This window comes from Xiphophorus couchianus, chromosome 21 (assembly GCF_001444195.1).
Source record: "Xiphophorus couchianus chromosome 21, X_couchianus-1.0, whole genome shotgun sequence".
In the NCBI taxonomy this organism is placed as follows: domain Eukaryota; kingdom Metazoa; phylum Chordata; class Actinopteri; order Cyprinodontiformes; family Poeciliidae; genus Xiphophorus; species Xiphophorus couchianus.
Window position 1 is genome coordinate 1478586 of NC_040248.1, and position 27342 is coordinate 1505927.

The window sequence follows — 27342 nt, forward strand, 5'->3', positions numbered from 1 at the left end:
TTTATTACAACCGTAATATTTCACACTTCTAACATGTGAAGCTTATGACTCAATTTAATTTTAATCGTTTGGATAATTTAAGGGCCTCTTGGGCTTCCGTAGTTCTTCCAAAAGGTTTACTTTGGTTTAATTTAGCTGGCTGAACCAGTTTAATTTGGTTCAGCCAGCTGACTGGCAGTGAAGCAGCAACACTCATCTCATTAAAGGGATTTTAACCAGAGGAACTGAACATTTCTGGGTTGGTTCTGGTTCTGACCCGGTCAGCCCACAGACTCTCCAGCAGGCGGCGTTAGAGAAATCTTTCCTTGTTTTTATTTATCACACATTTAGAAAATGAACCACACTATACAAATGTCCACCGTTCAGTAATGGATCCGGCCTCCTGCCTGCGGCCGGCGCCGGTCCGATCCTCGCTCAGCGGCCCGGCTCGCCGTGCGGTCGCCGTGGTAGCATGCAGAACCTTTGGGTGCGGCGGCGCTCCTCAGACTAATTCATGAACGTTTGCACTATGCAGAGAAGGGTTTCATTCCTCTTACAGTCTGTTATTTACAACATGAGGGCGAGTACACGGGGTTTCCCAGCCTCGACAGCAGGGGCGTTTCTTCCTTCATCGCAGCACAAACCCTCCTCTTCCTGTTTATCGGTGCGGTCACATGGTTGGGCGGCTCCGCCCCTCAGATCCACACGTTATTTGCTCAGACATCAAATTAAAAAAAAAGAAAAAAAGGTTACAAATAAAAATCAAAGTGAGGGGAGTCGCCATGGCGATGAGATCAGGCCAGGTAGCTGTAGGTGTCCTTCTCTCCGTCCACTCGCTCCAGGTACTCCTTCTCTATCAGGATGTCGATGCATTTCTGGCCACCAGGGGGAGACAAAGCGCTCCGTCAGCAAAATCTCACATTATTAATACAGAACAAAATCATCTGGATAATTATTAATTATACTTTTTAAAAAATGTTTGTTGGTAAATAAAAGTTCTGCTTCTGTTAGGAAACGGCTCCATTTTTATCCAATTAATTGATTAATCAATGGTTAAAAATAATTGTTAGTTAATCCAGATTAATTTCTTTTCTGAACTGGGTCGAGACGGGTCCATTCCTGGATTTCAGAACCCATTTAACAGGGTTAAAGTGGAAACGTTCAGATTCGGGTGGATGAACTTGACGGTCAGAACCCGTTCCCAGGTCAGAACTCGAGTCTGGTCGGCGGTACCTTGATGACGGGAACTCTGGGTTTGAACCGGGACGACAGCTGGTTCAGGACTTCAGCCAGGAGCTGCTGGTGCTTCAGAACCTTCCTCATCTTCATGATCCTCACTATGGCGGCCTGCAGACAGGAAGCGTTTTATTGTAACGTGTCCGACCCGCGGCCCGGCAGGAAGCGGAACCGGCGGGTCGGCTGACCTGGATCAGGAGCTTCCGGTCCTCCTCGATGTTCTTGTGGGTCGTCTCCTGCTCTTGCTTCTGCTCCGTCTTCATCGGCACGTTGATGTTCACCCTCAGCTTCTTGCTGCAGAGCAGAAACCGGCAGAACCCGTCAAAACCGAGCCACCGGGCCGGGAACGGCGCCGACCCAAACTGAAGCTTCACTCACTTAAAGCTGCAGGAACTTTTATGAAAAAGGTCACCAGATTATTACTTTAGGAGGTGGGTCTTAGCGCTGTCAATCATGCTCATGTACTCACTGCTAAATGTGCCAATAGTGGAGAAAGAAAACCGTTTATCTGCCACCATCAGTGGCTATGCTAATTAGCGTAGCATTCATGACAGGCTATGCTAACTGCAGCATAGCAGAAAGCAAAGGGTGGAGAGGTGATTGACCGCGATAAGCCCCGCCCCCAAGCTCTGATTGGCTGCTTTCAGTTAGCACTGGAGAAAGAGGAAGAGCTTCATTTTTCAAATTATCTGTCACGACATTTTGAAGAAATATGTAAAAAATATAAAAGCTACAAAGTTCAGCTCAGAGCCGTTTGGTCAGTTTACATATAAAACCATAAACTTCTAAAAAGTAAAACTAAACTTCTAAAAATTAAAACTAAACTTGAAACGTTTGATTATGTGAATAAATTGTGACTAAAGCAAAATCAAAGATTTAATCATAACAGATTTAAAGAATCAAAGTCTGTTTATGTATTATTGAGTTAATATTTACAATTTTTACTGTATTTTAATAATTTGTCTGTTTTAAATAACAGAAACTCAACTAGTGACTAAACACTAAACTATCAGTTATTCTTGTTTTGTTCAGTTTGTGTCAGATAATAAACAATAATAAATAAACAATAAATAATAAATAAACCAATAAATAATAAATTAATCAATAAATAATAATCAATGATGAATAAAAGAGACGGACTTCTTGTATCCCAGGAACAGCTTGATGACCGTGTCCGGTTTGAACTCCACCTCGTCCACGTTGGCGTTCTCGTCCTCCAGAACCTGCAGAGCACAGAGTTTGGACCTGAGACCAGAACGGAGGCCCGGTTTGTTCTACGTGGAGCCGGTTGCGTTTGGCGCCCTCCTGTGGCGGCTCGGCTCGACTCACCAGCAGCTTGGACTTCAACAGGATCTGCAGAACCTGAACCAGGATGTCCTGAAAGCAAAGAACCCGGTCAGAACCAGAACCAGAGCGTCAGCTGGAGGTTCTCCAGAGCCTGCTTACGGTTTTGATCTGCGTGCTGTCGGTCAGCTGCTGCACCGTGTAGCTGTCCTCCGTGTTGTACTGCAGCAGGATGGCCATCTGGAAGGTGGAGGCCTGCAGGGTGTACCTGAACCAGAACCAGAACCGGGTCAGATCGGACCAAACACGGCAAAACATCTACCAAACTTTATTTAAAAGAACAAAATGACGCTGCAGCTGGAAATATCCATGAAATGATTAATATTCATTTTATTGTTTTTTAGTTTTTATCATTAGTTTTGCACTGAAATAAAAAAATCTGGTTCTGGTGCCATTAAATAACCTTTTATTTTACATTTTATTTATTCTTTTGTGTGGAAACTCTTTCACATTTTCATGTCTTATTGTTTTCCAGCAGCTGAAAATATGTTCTAATGCATTATCATGAATATTTTTCACTATTTTGCATAAAATAAATATGATGAGAATCATTGTTGGGCTGAAATATCCATAAAAAGCTGAATGGAGAAAAAAAACATTTTTACTGCTAAAACTGGAATCTAAGGAGTTAAAAGACCAGAAAGTCAAATATTTACTAGTAAAAATTAAAAATGTCCATGATTAAAAACAATAATTTTATTCAATATAAAATCTGAAACGTTATAAAGTCTCAGTTTGTGACAGAAATCGTCGGAAATGCAGCAGAAGCTCATCTGGATGTTTCCCAGCTGGTGGATCTGGAATCTTTTCCTGGATTTTTTATTTACAACAAACATTTTGTTCTAGTAAAAATTAGAGACTCGTTAAAATTTCTAACCGAATTAATTAAAGGAAAAAGAAAAAAAACTCATTACAATACCTGACTTGTTCAAATCTTTGCAATTAGTTGAACTTAACAGCTCTCAGGCTGCAGCCTGGATCAGTGCTGAGGCTAATAAAAAGCCGGTAGTGACCGGTCCGATCCGGTCCGGTCTGATCCTGTCTGGTCCGGTCCGGTCCAGCCTACCTGTTCTTGAAGCAGTTGGTGACCAGCTCTCCTTTGGACAGGTGGTAGAGCCAGGTGAGCTTCCTGCCGCTGTGCCTGCTGGCGTAGAACGCCGTGAAGCGCTGGTAGCTCCGCTCCAGCTGCAGACACACAAACGCCACACCGTTACCATGGAGATGAAGGTGCTGGGAGGAAGAGGGGAGGGGCGGGCAGGACTTCCTGTTTACCTCTGAAGGCAGAGCGAAGGTGCAGGACTGCTGGAACGGCCAGGACCCGGAGCTCAGCACCTGGATGCTGAAGTCCACTGAAACACAGGAGACACAGGAAGCTGAGAGACCTCGTCACCATGGATACCGTGGTCACCGTGGTAACGGGCAGGCTTACGGTCCAGCGGCTCGGAGTTGCTGAGGTGCTTCTTGAACTGTTCGTTGAGGTCTTTGCTGACGCCGATGTCCTGGAACATCCGCTGCAGCTTGGACGTGTATTCAAAGCCACACGCTTGCTGCAAACACACACACACACACACACAGAGTGAGCTGGAGGCGGGTCTGGGTTCCGGTCCGGTCCGGTTGGCTCTCACCTTCAGCTTGGAGATCATGCTGGCCTCGGCGTCGTCGCTGGCGCTGTTCTGGTGAACCAGGCGCTTGGCCAGCATCTTGGCGTAAAACTTCTGGAAAACGTCTTTGTCCTCGATGTACTTGAACACAACCATCTGAGGAAGAGGAGGAAAATGATGAAGAGGAGGAGGAAGAGGGTCTGGAACGGGTCAGAATCTCCATCTGGACAGACCATCAGTCCAACTCACCACTTGGTTCAGCGTGTCCTCAAGCTCCGCCTCCTCCGGGTTCTTGGAGCTGAAAACAGGAAACAGTTTGAGCATCAGGTCACAACCTTTGACCTGGACATCGATATGACTTCAAAATAAAAGATTTTCTGATACCAAATCAGATTTTTTCCCCTAAATTTTTCACTTTTTCTCAAAAAGAACAGAAAATATTTTCAAAAAGTGGATTTTATTTCAATCTTTCCTTCTGTTGTTAAACTGAGTGTTGGTGTTAAAACTGAATATTTACCAGAAAAACATCACAAATTACAAGAACAAAACTCCTTTTAAAGAAACAAAAAGCTTCAATAGTTCTTCAAAATAAATGTCTATTTGCTTAATCACTGATAATTTGATGATTAAATATTTCTTTATTTCTAAAACTGATGCAAAAATATAAACTTCACAAGATGCTAAACTTCCTCATCTATTTTCATATTATTACAGAACTCCTGTATTATTTTGACCTCACTTGAAATAAAATCATAGAATGTTCCTAATATTTTGTCATAAATTTGACCTGAATTCAAAATTTAAATAAACAGAAGCCCAAAAACAAGATGGCCGCCATGACATCACTACACAAACCCAAACAAATACACATTTTTCAAAAATTAAACCTTTAAGAAATTTAATCAATGGATAAATTGATCAATAATCCAGCCCTGTGTCACACACACACACACACACCTCTTCTTGAGCAGGGAGTCGCAGTATCGGGCCAGCAGCTCGGGGGATTTGCTGGAGGACTGGGCCATCCTGGTGACGGCGTTGTTGTTGATGAAGCGACCGCACGCCTGGAGAGAGAGAGAGAGAGGCGTGTTACACACTAAACCTTCCCCCTCTGCTGCTCTGCCAACAGTTCCACCCATCAAACTGAAGTTTCTGATTGGTTCCCCAGAAATCTAAACATGTTTAATCCAGTGATTTCCTGCTTCTCTGGGTGGAAATGTGAAAATGTCTCTTTCAAAATGGGAAAAACAGGAGAACATCAAAGTGAGGAGGATGTTCTGAAAAAGTCAGGAAATGACAACAAAACAATAGGAAACTTATAAAACATTTTTCCCTCAGTAGATGTATCCAGTTCCCTCCTCTGGTCCCAGCACCTCAAACATAACCAGTGCAGTAATGCAGGGAGTGCTGGGGCTTTGACTAGGCCGTACCTTGTCGAGCGCGGCCACGAAGCCGGCGTCGTTGTTGAAGGCGGACATGACCAGCGCGTTGTACTTCTTGTGGACGTCCAGCGTGGTTTGGACGTAGACTTTGGGGTCCTGAGGGACAGAAACAGGTCAGCGTGACGGAGGAGCCCAGAACCAGAACCGGAACCAGAACCGGGCCAGGCCTCCTTACGTTGAGCGCCGCCTCGCCACACTTCTCGATGGCGGCCAGGCCCTGGTTGTGGATGTGGGTCTCCAGCAGCTTCTTGAGCTCGCCCAGCCCGTCCGTGATCCGCGACACCAGGTTGTACATCCGGCCCAGATCTGGACACAGCAGCAGAACCCTTCAGAACCGGGTCGCTGGCCCGCCTCTCTTAGCAGAACCCGGGTTACCTTCGTTCTTGTCGGCGTCCAGCAGGTTCTGGAACTCGGTGTGGAAGATCTCCAGGTGCTTCTCGATCAGAACCTGCTCACACTTGCGGGCCAGCTCGTCCTGCGTGGACTCGTGCAGGTAGACCTGGACGCGGCGCTGCTCCTCCAGCAGCCGGGCCTCGGCCTGCGGGTCAGGACCGGTCAGAACCGGGACGGCGGGGCAGGGCGGGGCCCGCGGCGGCCGCTTACCTTCTTCATGTACTCGGTGACCGGGTTCTGCTGCAGGAACTCGGTGCTCTCGCGCGTGTAAAAGCGCTCCGTGTCGGTCAGGAACTGGCACTCGAAGTATTCCTTGTAGACGGACAGCGTGGGACCTTTGGCGAAGGCGTCCTCCTCGTTCAGGCCCAGCTCCACTGGATCAGAACCAGAACACATTTAAAGCTACAGGACGTCATTTTTATTAAAAAAATATAGTTTTACATTCATTTGTTCTGAGACAAATAATCTGTGAAAAGATCGATAGAAATGAACGATAATCAGGGACAGGAGGCGGGTCTTACTGCTGTTAGTCATCCTCATGTACGCGCTGCTCAAACTACTGATGGCGGAGAAACAACTCACTGTTACAGGAAAACTGTTTATCCGTCATCACTGGTGGCTATGCTAACTAGTCATAGCATTCTGCTAGCTGTAGCGTAGGAGAAAGCAAGGTGCAGAGGATGATAGACATCGCTAAGCCCCGCCTCCAGGCTCTGATTGGTTGTTTCTAGTTAGCGCAGGCAGAAGGCAGAGCAGCTCCACTTTTTAACAGATTATCTGAATCAAACAATTTAACAAATATGTCAAATATTTTTAATAAAGTAACAAAATGCAGCTTCAACTGTTCATTTTCTACAAACTTCATGCTTTTGCACATTTTCCTCTTTTTAAATTGCTATATTGTGTTAACTGCAGTGTTTTTCAGCAGAAACATGTTTCCACCGCTCTGTTCTAGAAACTGAAACAAAAATAAGTTTTTATCTTCAACATTTATACATTATTTTCTATTTTCAGTTTCTCCTTCACAGATCAGATTTTAGTCAAAAACCTCAGATTCAGAACTTGCTCTGGTTTTTCTTACCCAAAAATCTTTTTCTCCTCTAAATGTAAATCCTGCTGCATCCTTTTGCTACATTATGTATAAATAATCAGCAGCAGACGCTACATTTCTTATCAAACTTTACAAATTTAGAGTTTTATTGCAAAGGTTGGATTATCCTGAGCCATTTGCTGCTGGAGCACAAACTTTATTACATTTAAATCAACTGAAAGCAGCAGGTCGGACTGTAATGAGCTGAAGCCTGATTGGTGGAGGAGGAACCGTCTGTGTTGGACCTGAAGGCTGATATGAGGGTCTGACAGGCCGTGGTGCGTTCAAGGACTTACCGTAGGACTGGACAACACCACTGATCAGCCGGGTGTTGATGGTCTCGCCGTTCCTCTCTCTCTCGATCAGCTTCAGGACGGCGTTCGTCACCTGCAGCGTGGCGACCAGCAGAGTAAACACACACACACACACACACACACACACACACACACACACACACACACACACACACTGATTGCTTCGGTTTTCATGCGCAGCAGCTGGGAGGAAAAGTAAACACACCTGCTTGTTTAGAGGTCGGAATAAACACTCCCTCCAGGTCACCAGAGCCAGCTGCAGGAAACACAGGAAGATTCTCACATTTCTAACATTTTCCACATGAAATCTTTAAAAATATTTCAGATTGTGTATCGGAGCGGAGACGTGAGCGGGAAGCAGCGCCGCGCCGACAGGAAGTGGTCCGACTCACGGAGTAGATCTCGTAGATGCCTTTCCGCCCCTCGTCACACTCCCGCCGGACCCAGTGGCGGTTGAGGTAGGCGCAGATCCCGTTCAGGACCTTGCTGGAGAAGCGGTAGTCCTCCCACTGCTGCGTGTAGAACTTCAGCACGCACTCGTCCATCAGGTCCTCGCCGTCCTGCGGACAGGGACAGAGTCAGGGGTCGCCGCGGCGCGGCGGGGCGGGGGGTCCGGACGGGGACTGACCTTCAGCAGGCTGGTCAGGTAGTTCTTCAGGAACTCCTTGAGCCGCTTGTAGAGTTCCAGGCCGACGAACTGCGCGCCGCCCGGAGTGGTGGACTTCTTGGAGGGTTTGGCTGGAGGGACGGGGCCCCGGGTCTGGCTGGACTGGTGGACGCTGGTGCAGTAGTTATAGACATGTCTGAACGCCACGCGTTAAGGAACTGGACTCACCGGGCCAAATAAACGTCTCCCAGAACTCTTCCAAATAAATCCATTCAGCTCAGGATTCAGGGAAAGTTTCTGTCTGAAGCCAGAGCAGAAAATTCCTCAAAGTGCGACGACCAGAAAACAATCACATCAAAATAAAGTCAAAGGAAACCAGAGAGCGACTGCTACGTCTTAGGAAGGTCCTGGAAATAAAGACCAGAGTTTCAAACCCGTCTGTATCGTTTCCTGAACAAGCTGCACTGAGAAAACATGTTTTCTGAAAACTGTTAAAGCAAAAAGGATTCAGGTTTCAAAGTGAAGGAAATAACACATCAGTGCAAATCATGTTCAGTAAGATCAAACGAACACCTGGAGGTAAAAACTGTTCAGGTTGGAAAATAAAATCTGTTTTCATTTAGATTCTGATGTCGCAGCAGCACCAGGTTTCAGAAACTCAATCATTTCTGTCAGACATGAAAAATCTGATTTTGGATCAATTTCTGATTCACAACAAACTAATTATTGCTCTTAAAGGAAGTCTCCTGTTTTACTAAGGTTTCCCACTTCCTGTTTGTCAGTGAAAGTGTAAATTTAGCAGGTTTTGTACTGAAAACAATCAATGAGTTGCTGTAGAAATAAAAGAGCAACTTGGGGAAGATGAAAAACATTCATTTGTATAATTTGTATCAACTATACTTAACTTTTAAGTGGGAAAATATTAATTTATGAATTAATTTGGATAAATAATTTCTGATGTATTTTTCCTGTTTCAGTTTTATTTTGTTTTAGTCATTTTATATTTTTCTTGTCTTTGTAGAAATAAACTATCAGCGTTAAATAGATTTTTAAAATCAGTTTTCAGAAACTCTGAGTGTTGATTTTGGACCTGAGTCGGGTGAAGCCGGGTCGGTGCCGCAGGTCGGCGCCGCCGGTCGGCGCAGCGGACCTCCAGCTGTGACAGAGGATACGTGTAGAGCTCCATGTAGCGCGACTTGGCCATGCTCTGCCGCGTGTAGACCTGCTGGATGCCCGCCCGCAGGTCGTCCCATATCTGGTCCAGGCCGATCTGTTTCAGTCCGTGGGGGTTCTGGGTCCGGCTGGACGACATGCTGGCTCCCCTGGCCTCGCCTCTCCCGACCCGGTCCTGCTCCCTCCTGGCTCCTTTCCGCGGCTGATTGGGTCCTGACTCGCTGCGCGCTCAGAGCCGGCAGTCCATCTGGCGGCTGCAGCGGAGCTTGGCGACGGGATGCAGTGCCCCTCTGGGTGGCGCTGTCCTCCGCCTGGACCCGGCCTTCACCAGGTGACCTGCGAGGGAAGCAGACGGATTTACTCTGCTGGTTCTGACGTCGCGCAGATAAACACAGATTAGTCCACTTCCTGTCCCTCACTTCCTGACAGCAAGCTGCTCTCACCTGGAGGAGGTGACCTACAGCCTGCAGCTGGAACCGAACCAGATCAGACCGGGCCCTGATCGGACCGGGCCCCGACCCAGCTCCGATTGGACCCGGCCATCAGGAGGAAGCTGAAGTTCTGGTTCGGTTTCAGTTCCTGCTGGAAGCCCAGACAATGACCCAGTGCCGTTGCCAACGTGAGTCAAACCTGAGCTGAGTCAGAACCAAAACGCTCATCGTCTACGGCAAGCTGTGAGGGACATCCACAGGAAGTCAACATGCAGAGGGCGGATTCTATTTATGGCACACTGGGAACACTGGGAGGCGTTTTATTATGCAACCAGTCTGATTTATTACTGAGTCCCTCCTCCATAAATAACTCTGAGAAAATAAACTGGATGGAAAATGAGAAAAACAACAGAAACCTTTTTAATTTAAAACTATAAAACTGGAGCAGTTGAGGGAAATTTTCCCAAACAGACCAAATCGATTTTCTCCAATAAACAAAATGAAACTCCAGAATAAAACTTTGGTTAAAATCCTGTTTGTTTTTCACATCACTTTAAAAAGCAGGAAAACCCAGACAGGAAACAGAAACGCCTTAATTTCAGAAATAACATTTATGAAAATAATTCAACGTATGAACTATAAAACTACATCTTTAATTGTTCCAATAAGTAGAAAATGTATAAAATGTGTTCAGACTGATGTAAACAGAGTCAGTGGGTTGCCATGGTTTCCGGGTCGGTGTGTGTTTACCCACAGTAACAGGATCACAGCTCACTTTATATTAAAATATAATAAAATGTTTTGTTTAAGTAGAAATGATTTTGTTGGCCAGCAGAAGGAAACGAAGCGTTGGAGTTAATTTAATAAGGTTTTGGTTGGATTGTTGGTAAATATAAAATCATTATTTTCCTGATTTTTCTCTTATTCACCAGTTTTGTCAAATTTCCAATAAACCTTCAGGATCACCTGCGTCAGGTGAAGCAGGTTCAATGTTTCACTGCTGCTACAAACTTTATCCTGTTACATAAAAAGGAACAATATTAAATTTTAAATCATAAATTTAAACCATCAGGAACCTGCAGCAAATGCTTCCTCTAAAAACCAGCTGGTTCTGATCCGCTGGCCCGGTTTCTCAGGTGAAACAGAACTGGAGCTTATTAAGCAAGTCTGTCGGTTTAAACTAAAATAAACTCAATAATTTCATTTCTGATGAAATTTTGTTTACAGAGAAATTATAGGTAATTTTATTTATGGTTTCAGTTATGTTTGGTTTTTATTTCTGTTTTATTGATTCTGATTATTTTCATTTATTTATTTTATATTAACTTTATTAGTCTTTCAAATGATCACATGATAAATTAATAATTTCCATTTGAAAGATTTATCGTTTTCATCCTGTTTTTGTCTCAACTTTACAGTTTTGCTTACAGAAACTTAATTCATTTTATTTAGTTTAGATATTTAAATATCTTCCAGTTCCAGTGCTAAATGTTAATTAGAATATAAAGTTTATGGTATTTGCATTATTATGTCATTAATACCATTATATTACTTGACAAAGATCTCAAAACAACAATATTATTATCGTTTATCGCGATAACTTCTGGGTCAATTTATCGTCCAGGTCTACGATAAAGCACCAGTTAGATACTGGAACCAGTTTGGTGTTGACCAAACGTCCAGCCAGGCCTCCTGGATGTTTGAGTCGAGTCCAGATATAGTTCAGTAGATCAGCGTCTAGTTGGGGAGAAAATTTACTTGTTTTATTCCAGATCCGAAGACAAACAGAAGAAAAGTTGAAACGTTCAGGCAGCAGCTGCAAACCGTCGGCTGATTAACGGCTTCATGTCCGTTTGTTCACAACAACCAGCCGACTCCTGCAGAAAACATTATTATTATTATTATTATTATTGATGCTAATCACTGATCTGAAGGTCTCTCTCTCTCTCTCTCTCTGCCTCCAGATCAGCTGCAGGTAAATCCAGCGGTTCTGAACCAAAGTGTTGGACCCGGTTCTGAATGAGTCGTCTGATGGACCCAGAGTAGTGTAGCACAGCAGCATGCTGCAGCGCTCTGCATGTTTCCACTGAGTATAAACACCTCCTACAGGCGTTCAGACGCACCAATCAGTTCAGAGAGGAGATCTAAACGCAGCCAAAACGAGTCGGCATCAGAACCAACACAGTCCGCATAAATGAGAGAGTAAGAATGAACCAGTCAGTCAAAACTTGACCCAGAAGGTACGAATCTGTCAGTAAAGATAAACTTATAAAAAACAAAACAAACATTTTCCCACTCAGGAAAAATCCACATCATCCAGGAGGGAAACGATTAGTGGAAAAACCGTCAGCAGAGCAACAATCCGCCGCCAACCCAACATTAAATCAATTTCACTCTTTAAATATTTACAAATGTTTGCAGGTTGATTTCAGCAGAAATTACAGATGTGAAAACGAGACGGCGGGTCTGGAGTCACAGCTGGATCCGAACGGTGAGCCGCGACCCAAACAGGAGGGACGGAACCAGAGCGAGAGTCAAAAACAATCCCAGCCAGACCTGAGGATGACTAACCCGGCTATAAAAAGAGGCACGCCGGCTCCGCCCACCAACTCCGCCCGCCGGCGCCGCCCGCTGGCTCCGCCCACCGACTCCGCCCGCCGGCGCCGCCCGCCGGCAGCCTCCTCACATCTTCATCACTGCTCAGGTTTTAAATCTTGGGATTTTAAAAAGGCGAAGAAATTAAATTATTTTAACAAGCCATGATGAAAACCTGATTCTTGTGTTTCTTTGCCAGAAGAACCTTTTATTCTTTTAAAAGAGGAACTAATGACATCTGAGACTAGAGATTATTTTACAGTTTCTCTACAACTGAGCCGAAATATGAATAAATATAAAACTTCCAGGTGACAAAGTTCATGGACTTTTACACGTCTAATTAAATTTATATCAAAAAGTCAAATGTATTTAGAGTTTTAAACTAAAACTGCAGTTTAAGGACTAAGCAAGCATTTTATGATCAAGGAGAAAAGGCTGGTAAATTATTGGCTTGGAGGATAAAGCAGATGCAAGCGGAAAGAACTATTAACAGCATAAAATCCAAATCGGACATTTTAACCACAGACCCTTCAGAAATAAATGAAAATTTTAGAGAATTTTACAAAAACTTGTATAAGTCTGAATATTCTGGAAACAAAGACACACAAGCTGCGTTTCTTAATCAATTAAAATTCAAAACCCTGTTGGAGGAGGAGAAAACAACTCTCGATAGTCCTTTAACAATAGAAGATCTATCTGAACCAATAGACAGCATGAACAGTGGTAAAACCCCAGGTCCTGATGGACTTCCAATAGAATTTTATAAAACATTTAAAAATAAATTAATCCTACCACTTCTCAACATGTATGAGGAATCATATGAAGCTGGAATACTCCCAGACTCACTGAGGTTAGCTACAATAACTCTCTTGCTAAAACCAAACAAACCCTCCACTGAATGCTCCTCTTATAGAGGAATCAGATTTTGTGTAAAGCCCTCTCTAGGAGATTAGATAAGTACCTGCCCAGTTTAATAATAGATGATCAACAAGGATTTATTAAAGCAAGACAAGGCTACCATAATATAAGACGGGTTCTTAATGTACTGCATGAAAAACATAATTGTAAGGACACAGCAATGTTATCATTAGACGCACGTCAAGCTTTTGATAGAATAGAGTGGGATTATCTGTTTGAAGTGCTCCCCAAATATGGATTTGGTGAAACCTTTCTAAAATGGATACGACTATTATATACTGATCCCAAAGCACAAGTTTTAACTAATAATAACATGTCAAAACCTTTTAATTTACAACGGTCAACTAGACAGGGTTGCCCCCTGTCACCACTACTTTTTGTATTGGCAATAGAACCTCTGGCAATGGCTGTTAGAGCAAATACAGGAATATCTGGTATTAGAATTGGAGGAAGAGATCATCTCATTTCCCTGTTTGCGGATGATATCATATTTTTCATGAGTAATCTGAAGATCAGTATTCCTAAATTATTACATCTAATAAAAGAATTTGGTGAATTTTCAGGATATACAATTAATAATTCTAAATCAGAGTTAATGTTTCTTAATGAAGAAGAAAGGAGAAGTCCTATTGTGACTACCCCATTTAAAACAACAACAAAAGGTTTTACATACTTGGGCATTAAGGTCACCCCATCTCTTAATGAAATAAGCACAACAAATTATAATCCCCTTGTGGAAAAAGTCACAGAAATGCTAAATAGATGGTCAAACCTGCCTATATCTATGATCGGCCGAATAAATTTATTAAAAATGACAATCTTGCCCAAATTTTTGTATTATTTTCAAACACTTCCATTACCGCTGTCAGATTCATTTTATGACAGTCTGGACAAACTATTTAATCAATTTATTTGGAGTAATAGAAAAGCAAGACTCCGCTTAAAACTACTCTATCTGCCCTATGAAAGAGGTGGACTTCAAGTCCCTAATTTCAGATGGTATTATATGGCCGCCCAACTAACATCAGCTACCCATTACTTTTGCCCGACGACACCTCCAGCCTGGGTAGATATTGAACAGCAATCTGTTCCAGATTTCCCCTTAAATACCTTTCTATATTCTTCGGACCTAAAGACATTAAAAAAGACCACAAAAAACCCCTTTTTAAAAAATACGATTACAAACTGGTATGCAGCACACAAACATGTAGGTGAGCGTCCAGAGCTATCACAATTTACCCCAATCTGGGGTAACGAAAGGTTCATCCCAGGAAAAAATGATGGAGGATTTAAACTATGGAAAACCAAAGGCATTCAGAAAATTAAAGATCTGTATGTTGATGGCAAGTTACTTACTTTTGATCAGCTATGTAAGAAGTATTTAATACCCCCGAAACATTTTTTTAAATACTTGCAATTGAAAAACTTTATGTCATCAAAACTGAAACAAATAGTTGACATTCCACCCTTAACAAAAATAGAAGAGGTGTGTGTTGGAGACTCAAAAGGGAAAGGTTTTCTCTCTGTGTTCTATAATTTGTTAATGCTTTCCTCTAGGGACTCAGCAATAGATAAGTTGGACGCTTGGAGAAGAGATACTTTCGAAGATATAGATGAGGAAGACTGGAATCAGGCCTGTTTAAAAGCACAAAAACAAACGATAAACACATGATTTAAACTTTTACAATATAAATGGCTTATGAGAACCTATATAACACCAGTTAAGCTTCATCATATGTCCAGTGATATTCCAGATACTTGCACTAAATGTTTGTTTGAAAAAGGAACTCTTCTCCATTGTTTGTGGGAATGTCTTAAAATTCAGAGGTTTTGGAAGGATGTTATTGGGTGTCTATCTGAATTGTTTAAGGTAAAAGTCCCATTAGAGGTTAAAATCTGTGTACTAGGAATATACCCAGCGGAATTTAAACAATCACAGAGGAAAACTAAATTGATAGACTATGGACTTCTTCAAGCCAGAAGATCTATAGCATTATGCTGAAGAGGCATGGATGCACCCTCCCTGGGACTCTGGAAGAAGGAAATTGCAAATTCGCTCGGACTGGAAAAGCTAACATACATCACCAAGGGTAAACAACGGGATTTTGAGACTCTCTGGGAGCCATATATGAAGATCATAGGGACTGAAGGTGGAACTTATTAATGGCTGTCTTGTCTACAGTTTCTATTCATATATTGTTCTGTTATTTTTCTTTCTTTGTTCTCTAAGTTAATCTAAAAGATTTTTGATATTTTTGGAACCAAACAAATGCAGGTTTGAAGGGTGAGTGTGGGAGTGAATGCAAGAGTGTATAAGTACCTGTTATAATGTTAAGTTTGTTGTGTGTAAATTTGTTATGTCAAAAAAGAGAAAATTCAATAAAAAATGTTACAACAACAAAAAAAAAAAAACTTCAGTTTAAATTAACTTGGTTTGTTGTGTTTCGGTGTTAAACTCCTAACTTTATCCTGAAACGGTGAATATTTCATCCATCTGGCCTCATCAGCACCAACTCCTGTACATTTACTGTCTCACTTCGTTTTGATGGGCAACGACTCCAAAATAATTTTCAATGATCTGTTAAAGTCTGAGGAAATGTGGTGATATGAGCACGATCAATATCATTGATCAGCCGGAGAGTTTAGCTTTGATTACTGGACAAAGTCTGTCGTTTCCAAAGAGTCAACTGATCCATGCAGGGAAAACAGAAATGTTGTATAAATGACCAAATACAGATCTAAATGTGAGATTTAATCATTTTATTACACCAGATATTAAAGGCTAATGAACAGAAACTGGACGCTGCAGTGTGAACATGAAGTGGTTTATTTATTTATTTAAGAACGAAGAAGAAACTGGTGTCACAAACTGGCCAAAGGGGGAATTGATCCATTTCATCTAAAATCTAAAATACCGTCTATCTGTGGTTCCTGTTACATTTCAAAACGTTTCAATTTTTACAATTTTATAAACAAGTCAGAGTTTATAAAACCTGTCAAAGGAGCTCGGCTGGTTTTAAGACTTCTGGTGATTATTGTTAAAGTTTTGGTCTGATAAAAAACATTATTGATTTATATCAAGATTATTGGATTTTCTTTTGAAAAAAATATCCAAATCTATGAATATAACTCAAGAATTTTATGTCTCTGCAAACATTTTATTTATTTGTTGCACAAAGAAATGATCCTGCAGAAAGTTTGTTTTCCATTTAATATTAAATCCAGTTTTTCCTAAACTGTAGAAATAAACTACATTGATGATGTTAACAGTAAAAATGCAACAAAGTAAATGTTGACATTTTATTACAATTGTACAACATGTAATATTTTGGGACCTAAAAATAAAAAGTTTTTATTCTTTTAACTCCCAAACCTCCAAAAAATATAATAATGTCTCAAAATCAATGTTATTTTGTGACCTAGTTCAGGATGAAACAGCCATATAAAAATATTCTACACTGATATTCATTCTGGGAAATATGGCATAATTTATAAATTATATGGCATAATTTATATATTATATGGCATAATTTATATATTATATGGCATAATTTACATATTATATGGCATAATTTACATATTATATGGCATAATTTACATATTATATGGCATAATTTATATATTATATGGCATAATTTTGCCCTTAAGCAAACATGATGCAAAACAAGCTAAAAGGCAACAGCAAGATATTAAATATCTGAAAAGCATTATATCTATGGACAGGTCTGAAGTTTTGAAAAGATTTAATGCACAGAAAGTGAAAAAATAATTTTATTACACTTTTACAAGATGTAATATTTGGGAACCTAAAGATAAAAAAGTGTATAGTTAGTTAATTTACAGATGCCTTAAATAAACAGAATATTAGGAGTCAAATAACTGATTTTTATTATAATCACTAAAACACAACATTTAATACAGATAGAGAATATTATGCTAATGTACATTTTTCATAAGAATTTGTTCATTTTAAAAATTATCTTATTTCAATGTAATTTGATAAAGATTAACTATCCCAGAATTTCTGTTTATAAAATGCTTCATGTTTAACCACATGATCTTAGCATCATTTAAAAGCTACACATTGCTTTTTTAAATTATTGTTTTACGATAAAAGTATTACAAACTTTCAGATCACAGATTAAAATATATTCTCAGTGATTCCAGTCGTCTAGATTTTCTCTCACTTTAACACGTTACAAGTTAAATCAAGTAGGAAAACAGGAAGAGAAAAAGTTGAGCATCAGTTTATGTTCAAAAGCAGTTTTGAGATTTTAGGTCGGATCATAAATAAAGAAAATAAAGAAAAAACACCTGAGCAGTTTCTGGTGCCAACTGGCCTCCAGGATCATTTGTCTCCCCGTTGATTTTCTGTTGTTTTTCCAAGCAGATCAGCAGGGATCAGTGGGGCAGAACCAGCCCAGAGGTTCGGGGAATATCTCGCCACATCTCCTGTCTGTCAGGTTTTGGATTTCAAGCTTTTCCAGGATCTCCAGGATCCTGAAAGAGCGCAGGCGGGCCGACGGTTCCCCTTCAGGGTCTGGCTGTGTTAAAGTCAGGCTCCCCCGACACGACGAGTCACAGGAAATAAACTCTGGAGCTACACAGTTTATATTTAACCAATTAAAAGTTGGGATTACGCTTTAGCGGGGGTTTAGGTCGGAGTTTGACCCAGCTACGCAACACTGCTGCTAAGTCTCATTAGCTGCTTCGTATTAGCCTGTTAGCTCGGCAGCCTAGCCGCAGGGTGGACGTGCTTTTAGACACGGAACACCGTGGGTTTCCACATATTAACCACTCAGATAAACATGAGTCTTTCTGATATTTCTTTATAGATAGATGCCGTCTCCCCTGAGGTAAAAGCAGCGGTCAGGACAGACAGTACCTGGTGTAAAATGGCAGCCTTAGCGTCGATAATGAGTCAGGAAAACAGTTCGCTAACCGTTTAGCACTAGCCAGTTAGCTTTTAGCTAAACCCGTCAGAAAACAGCGACACTAAACTCCCTTCTGGCCTTTAAAACATCTTCTTACCATGTCAGGGTGGTCGCTGTGGCTGTGTAATCGCTGTAGAGGGTTTTCTGGCCTACACAGCCGCTGTTCTCCTCTGTGTTCCTCTGTTCGGACTGAGCCTGATCTCCGCTGCTGCTCCGCTTCGCACAAAGATCAGCTATGAGCCGCGCTGCGTTCAGGGACCGCGGTAATTACTAGTTACTGGAGGAAAAATCTGAAAGAAAAACATCTAAAATCAGTAGCATACAATCTTCACAATCAGTGGAGTTTAAAGAACTTGTTTTGAGTTACTAAAGCAACGTATTTGTGTCAAATATACAAAATTTGTTGCCATTTTTAGATAAACTGCCATTTTCTAAGTTTTTAATATAAAAAAGCCTCACACATATATTTTCTAATAAAAATTTATGTAAAAAGGAAATACTACAGATACTTTTGGAATCATTCTGTTCAAAGAAATTCAACCCAGCTTTACTGAAAAACTGAAAAATCTGCTAAAACTGGTATTTGCTGCCATATCCATGTTTTTAAAATGTATCTGGTTCTTTACTATTTACTATTTACAAAGTTCGGCTCCTGATGCCTGATGCCTGCTGCAGGTCCCTGATATAAATAAACTACAGAAATAAATGAATTTATTGAGATTATGTCTAAGAAAAACTGATTCAGTTACTAGGCTGATAATGCAAACTCAAATTATGTTTGATCCAAAAGTTTTATTATAGATTAAAAAGTATTTTAAAACACCCAGAGGGTGAAGAGTCAGCATGGAGGAAGATCTGGGCCATTAAAACAATAAAAACTTTGGTTTTAATTTAACTTCTGAAAAGTCAAAATTCTGGATTAAAGTGAAATAAATTAAAGTCAAAATATGAAGTAAAAAAAGTTATAATAACAAAAATGACTACAGTTCTGTCCACTATTTATTACTAACATTATGTATCTACTCTAAACATCACATCTAAACATCTGAAATAAAATAGTCTTCCATAGAACAGACCAAAAAAAATCAGAGGATATTTTAATCTCCAGCTACTTTCCTTCATCAAATAAATGCTATCATAAATTAAAACCAGACAAAAAAATGTTATTAAATCATCAAATGTTTTCTTAATTAAATAAATCTCCTAAGATTCAATGTGAATAAAAACCCCAACAAAATATCAAGATAAGAGAGAAGTCAGGAAGAGAAATAATCTTTATTTTTGTTTTTAAAGTCTTTAGCATTGCTGCTGGAAAAAGTAAACTTGAAAATTATGTTTTGCATCTTAGTATCACATCACAAAACAGGAAAGAAGCGAAATCAAACAGTGAATTACTGCAGAGCTTTCAGAAGCAGTTCATAACAGCTTTTTGATGGTAAAACATCTACAATGTTAAAAATAATTAAAATTGTTGTTGCGCAACACCCCCCCCCCTCCTTTCTGTCTCTACTCTCTCACTCTCGTACTTCCTCTTCTGAGAGGGGAGATGTGCTACCAGCTCTCCGTCTAACGGGTCCGTTGAGTTTCCTAAATCTGCTGGGATTTACCCTGTCCAGAACTGAAGTAAACTCTGTTTAAGCTGGTTTCGAGAAACGATTCGCCTGGTTATCTGACGGCCTACATCCAGGTGTCCCACCCTTCTTCCCCCTGTGAATTAGCCAGACTGAGCAGCCTACAGCCAACTAGTTTCACAGAGCACACCTGTTAACGGTCGCTCGTTCTCTATTTTGCAACTTGCATTTGTTATTGAACCAGGTAGGTTTTAGTGACTCGGTCGAGTCCCAAGGATGAGGTTTTAAATATGGGCTACCAGCAACCTAAAAACATTTTCCACCTCTTCCTCTCCAGAATCAAACATCACAGCTATTTTACAACCATCAAAGAACTTTAAGGTGACTCATTAACTGAATGTCCACAACATCTTTTAGATTTTCTTTATGCTAAATATTTTATTAGTAAGGCATTTTTGCAAGGGTCAGTACAGCTTAATTCAGTAGCAGAAATAATCAAATAAGTAAAATCAATCATCTAGTCTATCTTTCCCTACTGCTGATACTGAGAACTAAAAAAGGGAACCTTTGAGAGAGACGGACGGAGTTTGGCGCCTCGAACCCCAGACCTGGCACGATGATGAAGAAGGTGTGGCAGCAGGAGGAAGATGTTGATCGATGAAGGCCAGGATCTCCGCAGGTCTGATGAGCCTCCTCTCCGCATGGATGCTGAGGTCACACAGGACTTGGTGCTGGCAGGAAAAAAGGCACCAGTTCTTCTTCCTTGTCTTTGTCTTCATCTTTGTCTTTGGGGTCAGAACCCAGCCGATGAGAGAAGTGCGATTCGAAGCCACAGATTGTGGGCCAGACGGGTTGGTCTCCATGTGCAGGACAGTCTCCGGCTCCGTGGCCCCGGCTCTTCTTCAGCTGCAGAGTTCTTTGTCCATCTCGATCTTGGCTCGAAGCTGCCCGGAGGATCCAACGAACGGTTCCTCTTTTGCACTCACCTTATATAGGGTTCATCCACCCCCCTGGTGCGCCTGCTGTCTGCTTAGACAGATGATCTCATATCCATCACTGTCTTACAGACATTTCCTGATGTCTGTGCCAATGTCTCAGGGTTGCTCAACCTCCTGTGTCCCTTGCCTGCACAACCTTTCACCTACTCTCTACCTCCAACATATCAGTGATGTTTAATTGCAGTTACACCTTCTTACACCATTTCAAGTTTAATGTCAAAATCACATTTATATCACATTTATTTTCTTTAGCTTCTCTGATTTAGCATTCATTTATAATTTTATAACCATAACTTATATCACATTTATTTTCTTCAGCTTCTCTGATCTATCATTCATTTATGATTTTATAACCATAACTTATTAATTATTCTTATTATAATCTTAATGTGAGTTATTACAGATGTTTTTCTGAAAAGAAACCAAGAATAATACATGATTCTAATTATTTACTACTAAAGTTACAGTTACTTGTTTTTCTTGTAGTTCCCACAAATATAAGTGTATTATTACAAGTAAACCAATATTCATATAAGTATTTTACTTTGAATCTTATCCAATTACTAATAATGTTTAGATTTCATTCTTTAAAACTTTCATACTTTAAACTAAGGAATAGTCTCAGCTATTTTTATAAATCTGCAGGCTGGAAACTTCCTCTTTTTCCAGGAAACCTGCTTTTCTTGTTTCATGAATCTCTCTGACTGACTATGATTTCTTATGATTAGATAGAAAAAAGTAGAATTAAAGCAAAGTTTGCATGAGACAAAAACAACACACACAACCAGATTTATTTTATTGACACTTAAGTCTACTGTTGGGCCTTGATATCACTTGAGTGATTCATTTTAAAGATAACTTTATTATTACTGTTAAACTAAAATCTCTAGCATGGGGAAGTGGGATGAGCTCGGATTTTCTTGACAAAATTAATATTCATTCAATTCTTACTTTAAGAATGACTTATTTTTTTAAAATACTGAAAATAATAACATAATGTATTGACCTTGAAATAATTTTTTCTTTTTTTCTCAACTTAAAACTCCACAAAATTCATTACTGTTGTTATTTACATTTCTTTTAGCGACACTTTTGATCACAATTCATCTGTGGCTGCAGATTACAGGTTTATAGGCTGGAACAAAAAATAAGCTTCATGCTTTTAATAAGATCAGTTGAAGATTATTAAAAATCTTTAACCAGATGGTCAAACAAAATAAGGCAGATAGCAGTAGATAAATAATAATAATAATAAAAAACAGAACCACAATGCTGCGTGTCAACTTTCTGACTTTTCGACGCTCACAGAGGCACTCTGAACGCACCATTCGCTTTACAGGAAGGTTTACAGCTAAAGACTACAAACATGGCCGCGCGTTTGTTCCTGTTCAGACGTCGTAAAGATATCTGGCGCATGCGCAGATCTGCAGTTTCGTTCTCTTGACGTGACATTTAAATGATACATACCGGAGGCAGAAGCACGACTCTGACATTTAGCTCGGTTTGCTTTTAATTTGTTCATTTTGGTCTAATGAAAACAACTCAAACGTAAAAAGCAAAATTAATTTAAACTAAAACAATTTTTAAAAATCAGCTTCCGCTCCTCTCAAACTCCGCAGTTTAACTGCGACATTAATGCGCCGCCGTGGTTTTAAATCCCGCAGAGGGAGGATTAAATTAGGAGGTTTTATTGTGATTTTCTATAAAGAACCAAATGTTCTTTTAACTCCAGCGATGCGTGATCATCGTCATCATCATCATCATCATCATCATCATCATGCTCTCCACCCAGACGCTTCCTCTGATTCAGGCAGAACGCGCCCTCTGCTGGTGGCAAGCAGAACTACAGAAACTCTGACTGCTGACGGCGTGTTGGGATCATTAGACAGAAAAACAGGAAAACATTTCCACCAAAACATATTTAGAGATTATTCTCAGAAACTTTCTAGAAAAAACATGGAAATTTATGAGCTTGAAAAAAAAGGAAAAGAATAAAAAATAAGGACATTGTGAGATTAATCTAAGAAAATTCCTAGAAAAAACTTGAAAATATGAAAAGTCAAAAACTTTCTAGAGAAAACTGAGAATTTTTAGATAAATCTCAGAAATTTGCTAGAAAAAAGAGAAAATTTCGGAGCTTGAAAATTTCCTATAAAAAAAAAACAACTCAGAAACTTTGAAATGAATCAAAAATTTCTAGAAAAGACAGAAATAGAAAAATTTTCACTTTTGAAGCTCAGAAATTGTCTTGTTTTTTTCTAGAAAATTACTTAGATTATTCTCAAAGTTTCTGAGTTTTTTTATTTTTTATTTACCCCTTTATGTTTTTCTTTCTCTTCAGTGGCCCTAATATTCTGTCAGGACAGCAGTGGAGACAAAAGACTGTCGGATTGTCATGTTCCGTGTTTTTCTGTGTGTTTATTTTGAGTTTCCTGTGTCTCCGTGTTGTCCTGTTCTCCCTTTGATTAGTTCCCAGGTGTTTCTTGTTCCCTGATTACCCCCGGTGTATTTAGTGTCACCTGTGTGTCTGTTCTTTGTCTGGTCCTCGTCGCTTGTCCTCTAACGTGCTGCCCGTTGCTGGACTGTGTTCTTCTTGATTAAAATCAACCATTCATCTTACCTGGGTCTGCTGCGTCTGCCTCACCGCACCGATTCGTGACACGGATATTTTCAACTTGGAATAAAAACAAGAATTATTCTTTGGACAAATTCAAATAAATAACTTCTAAGAAATCTGCGAAGTTACAATGTTTATTTTAAAAATTGTTCTGCTTTATGTCCCATCATCCATCCATTCATCCATCCATCCATCCATCCATCATTTCTCTAGTAATTTTATAAATGGTTCAATAAATCCATTTCTATTCATTCACTGAATAAAAATGCTGTTTTATTTCCTCTTTTTAAACTTTATTTCCTCTATAACATGAATTTATATACAAACACAAAATACAGAAAACACATTTATACAAAATATGATCTATGCAGAGCGAGAAACACACCAGCTGTTGTAGGTTTTACTGACTAAATGCAGAATTTAAAACGGTTCTGGTCAGAAGTTTCCATCCTCCATCAGGAAACAACCGGAACAACGGCAAAGTATGGTGGTGGCAGCATCATGCTGAGGGATGTTCCACCGTTGAAAGTTGTTTGTTGTGTAATAACTAAACTCAGAAATGTTCAGGTGAATCATTTAAAGATTAAAACGATTATTCCTGCTGATGGACGGAAACTTTTTGTGTTCAGCAGGAGTTGAGCTGCCAGCTGAGGCCAGTAGGAGGCGCTGTGCGCGGTCACCTGGTCAGGACCCGCGTTTCCTCCATCAGCTGCTTCCTCACCTGCAACACAAGCAGGACAGGAAGTGAAGATCTGCACTTCCTGGATGGATTCAGGTCAGACACACCAACTGATGTGAATATTAAAATTTATTTCACATTTCAGGAACATGGGAAGAATTTAAAAAGTTTTGGCAGAGTTATAAATATTTATTTCAGAAAGAATCAGATAAAATAATAAATTAGTGACCAAGAGCAAATAATTTGGCATTAAAACTCGATTCTAAATGAAAAGCTTTACTTTTTTTCAGGTCATTTTTATGAATTTTTGCATATTATAATATGCAAACAGTGAAATGCAGGAGTTTGAGGTTAAACCAGGTAAAGGAGACATTTTGTTGTCTTGTGTGAATCAGACGGTTTTGGCCACGCCCCCTGCAGGACGCTCCAGGTATCACACCTGGTTCTGTTTCCTCTTGGCTTGCATCATTTCCTGCTGCTGCTTCAGCCTCACTTCCTCCAGACTCATGCAGCCGCCTGCGAACGCAGCACAAAGCGCAGTCAGAGAGGCGGCCGTGAACGCACCGCCTGCGAGGCGTTCGGGTGTCTCACCGACGCTGCTGGGGTTGATGGAGACGTAGGCCATGGCTCTGCTCAGGCGCAGCTCCTCCAGAGCGGCTAGCTCCGCCTCCGCCTCTGCTCAGCCAATCAGACGGCAGAGATTACTCAGACTGTCAGCGACACTCAGAGGCTCAAACTGCAACAGGAAACTCACTTTTCTGGATTTCTCTCCGTTTCTTTGGGTTTGGGGGGATGACGGTGAACGCCTTGTGACTGAAACACAGAGAAGGTTTAACAAGAAAACATTAAAACCCAGAAAAACTGATTTTCAAACGATCCGGCTCTTTGCTCAGGGCGTCCTGTCAGCAGGGGAGGCAGGATCCATCAGTGAAGCTCTGGATGAGTTTTGTTTTGCTTTAATGTGTTTATCATGATCAGTGGCACAAAGACGAGAAATGCAAAGTGTACGCACTGTAAAAAACTACAACCTGATTTGAAGTTAGCGTATCTAAGGCTAAGCTGGATTTCTCTGTTTTTAAAGACGTCACTAATCTAATATTATCTCAACATTATTCTTGTAATATTGTGACTTTAATCTTGTATTATTTTGACTTTGTTCTCGTAATACCACAACTTTATTTTCATATTATTTGAAGTTTATTCTCGCTGATGGAAACGCAGTTAGCTTTGATCTGGTCTTCATCTGCAGAAACTGTTTGTTTTCCTGAAAACAAAACTTTATAGCAAATCCTTCATAGATACATCAAATATATTTATTTATATTGTCTGATCCAGGACGGTTTATTCTTTCTGTAGCGTTGATTCAGACTTTTCCGGAGAGTTTGTAGCAGAAGCGGCCATGTTTTGCCAGACAGCAGCAGTTTCCCTGCAGCGAGAGGAAACCTGCTGGGATTAGCAGCAGCAGATGGAGGCGAAGCCTCTGGCAGCGGCGGCGGGATATTTCAGGATCGCTCCGGCGTCTCACAGCGGGGAGCCCGAACAGTCTCCAAACACAAACACAGGCAGCCATGATGCTGTTCTGAACAAAACCAGAAATTCATTCAACAAACTGAAACGGGATTTTTTATTTCTGGATTTCAGCTCTAAAGTCAAAAAATGAGCAGAATAAATATTTTTCCAGAGATCAGAAAAAGTTTCTGTCTGTTTTTTACAGCATGAATTAAGAAGATCATAAAATAAACAAATTCATTTAAAACCAAAAATCATGTTTAGAGGAAATAAAAGACAATAAGTTGAAATCTATTAAATATGGATTTAATTTGTAAATTTCTGATGCCACCATTTCATTTTCATGCAAAAAATGAAAATAAAAATAAAATAACTTTGACTATTTTAGGAAGGTGATGATATTATAACTAGATCATATTTTCTCTCTGTTTTATTAAGAAACTTTTGTTTCCATCCCAGAGTTCAGAGCAGGAATGGCGTCCTGGTTAAGCCCCTCCTCCTGCCGCCCTCCAACCAATCAAAATGCAACAATATGCTGTTTGTTTTTTTTATTTGCAGCAGAAAGCAGGTAATATTTTCTTACCAACAGAAACTGAACAGAAACTCACTAAAATGTCAGTAACAGTTTATTTCCTCCTCTTACTGATGCCGCCCTGGGTAACCGCCCTTACAGAACCCACTGACTCCGCTGTGCTCACCTCTGGATCGCGGGCCTCCCGTCGGGCCCGGGGCCCCGCTGCTCCCTCAGACCCGGACACCCGGCTCCTTCCCGGGCGTCCGGCTGCCTCACGGAGCTGCTGGCCCTGCGGCGCTCCGGCTCGGTTCTGGGTTTGGCTCCTGCTGGTTTGGGGGCAGCGGATGAGGACCTGGCCCTCGGTTTGGGCCCCCGGGCCCCCGCCGCTGCCGCCGGGCCCCTCTTGTCCCGCGGCTGCGCGCTGCGGCCGCTGCGCGCCGCCCGCGGCTCCGCTGTCGGCCGCGCCGCTCGGCTTCTCCTCGGCGCCTCCGCCGGTTTGGGCTTCACTATCAGCGTTGAAGGCATTTCTAACCGGAACCTTTTAGTTCGAGTCCAACTCCTGACCTGCTGCGGAGATTCTTCATCGTCCTCATCTTCCTCACTATTAACCCTAAAACAACCAAACAAATAAATCTTTCAACTTTTTTTTTTCCTCTCTTGATCCGGTTGCTATGGAGCCGGCTCCCTGGCAACTACGGCCAAACGCCACAAGCTGTACCGGAAATGGTATTATTTAGACTTTCATAATAAAAGCATCCACGCTCCGCCAAACCTGTAAATCTTTGAGGAGAAATGAAAAAACGCTCTGATCAAGTTGGATTTTATGACAAAACATCCTAGCGAACTTTAAAAAAAAAAAGAAACACCCAAAACAATATTCAATTCAATTAATTTAAAAACTACTTTATTTGTGACAAAAGAAAATGAAAAGTTGATGTAATTTATATAGAAGATCTCCAGTAGCAGTCCGTCTTACAAAGAATCTGAAGAGGCCTCTGACTGAAGACTGTTGCTAAGTGACAAGCTAACAGCTACATGTCCAGGAAACAGAGTCGATATTCCACAGTAACATGTCTGCCTCTGCTGATCCGCCTCCTTTGCTTTTGCTGCTCCTCTTTAAATCTGGATTAGAGTTAGAAAGATGTTGGAGTTGGGGATAAGACCCCGGCTGATGCATGGAACAGATGGTTTGACCTTCCTTCTCTTTGGCATCCCAATAAATTTATTCTGTTTATTTGTCTGTTTGTTTATTATTGTGTCTTTTTTTGCTTTTCAGTTTTTGTATAATCTACAGTTTAATTTCACACTTCCGGTCCATCAGAACAATGAGCTGTATTGGTGATAAAACAGCTCTTCATACTGAAGGTCTTTATTTGCTTTAAAACATTTTATTTTGA

At 40.8% G+C, this 27342-nt stretch overlaps 3 protein-coding genes across 37 annotated transcripts in view; all 3 read right to left on the reverse strand.

Moving 5' to 3' along the window:
• The window catches only part of LOC114136418 (NACHT, LRR and PYD domains-containing protein 3-like), a 476176-nt gene that overhangs the window by 184420 nt on the left and 264414 nt on the right, over positions 1–27342 (reverse strand). The gene's annotated exons all lie outside the window — the stretch shown is intronic.
• On the reverse strand, positions 290–18310 carry LOC114136425 (cullin-1). Its single transcript, XM_028004399.1, has 22 exons — positions 18155–18310; positions 9179–9515; positions 8028–8202; positions 7792–7959; positions 7605–7655; positions 7382–7472; positions 6206–6369; positions 5978–6140; positions 5778–5908; positions 5591–5698; positions 5118–5224; positions 4410–4458; positions 4185–4316; positions 3989–4106; positions 3832–3908; positions 3626–3744; positions 2662–2767; positions 2545–2592; positions 2356–2438; positions 1404–1509; positions 1213–1326; positions 290–854 (listed from the first exon to the last, which is right to left on the reverse strand). The coding sequence occupies exons 2-22, from the start codon at positions 9316–9318 to the stop codon at positions 774–776; spliced, it is 2331 nt and encodes a 776-aa protein (XP_027860200.1). The 5' UTR covers positions 9319–9515; positions 18155–18310; the 3' UTR covers positions 290–773.
• On the reverse strand, positions 23500–26773 carry LOC114136472 (transcriptional regulatory protein AlgP). The gene is made up of 6 exons (XM_028004486.1): positions 26399–26773; positions 26130–26365; positions 24677–24735; positions 24514–24597; positions 24362–24438; positions 23500–23964 (listed from the first exon to the last, which is right to left on the reverse strand). Exons 1-6 carry the CDS (start codon positions 26468–26470, stop codon positions 23920–23922), a joined length of 573 nt encoding a protein of 190 aa, XP_027860287.1. The 5' UTR covers positions 26471–26773; the 3' UTR covers positions 23500–23919.

Coding starts and splice junctions, on each gene's coding strand:
- LOC114136425 (XM_028004399.1), bottom strand. CDS start 9,318: ATGTCGTCCAGCCGGACCCAGAACCCCCACGGACTGAAACAGATCGGC. Junction 8,203..9,178: donor CGCTACATGGAGCTCTACAC/GTATCCTCTGTC, acceptor CGTGGCGTTCAG/ACATGTCTATAACTACTGCA. Junction 2,593..2,661: donor ACAGCACGCAGATCAAAACC/GTAAGCAGGCTC, acceptor CTTTGCTTTCAG/GACATCCTGGTTCAGGTTCT.
- LOC114136472 (XM_028004486.1), bottom strand. CDS start 26,470: ATGCCTTCAACGCTGATAGTGAAGCCCAAACCGGCGGAGGCGCCGAGG. Junction 24,598..24,676: donor ACGGAGAGAAATCCAGAAAA/GTGAGTTTCCTG, acceptor TTGGCTGAGCAG/AGGCGGAGGCGGAGCTAGCC. Junction 23,965..24,361: donor CCAAGAGGAAACAGAACCAG/GTGTGATACCTG, acceptor CTTGTGTTGCAG/GTGAGGAAGCAGCTGATGGA.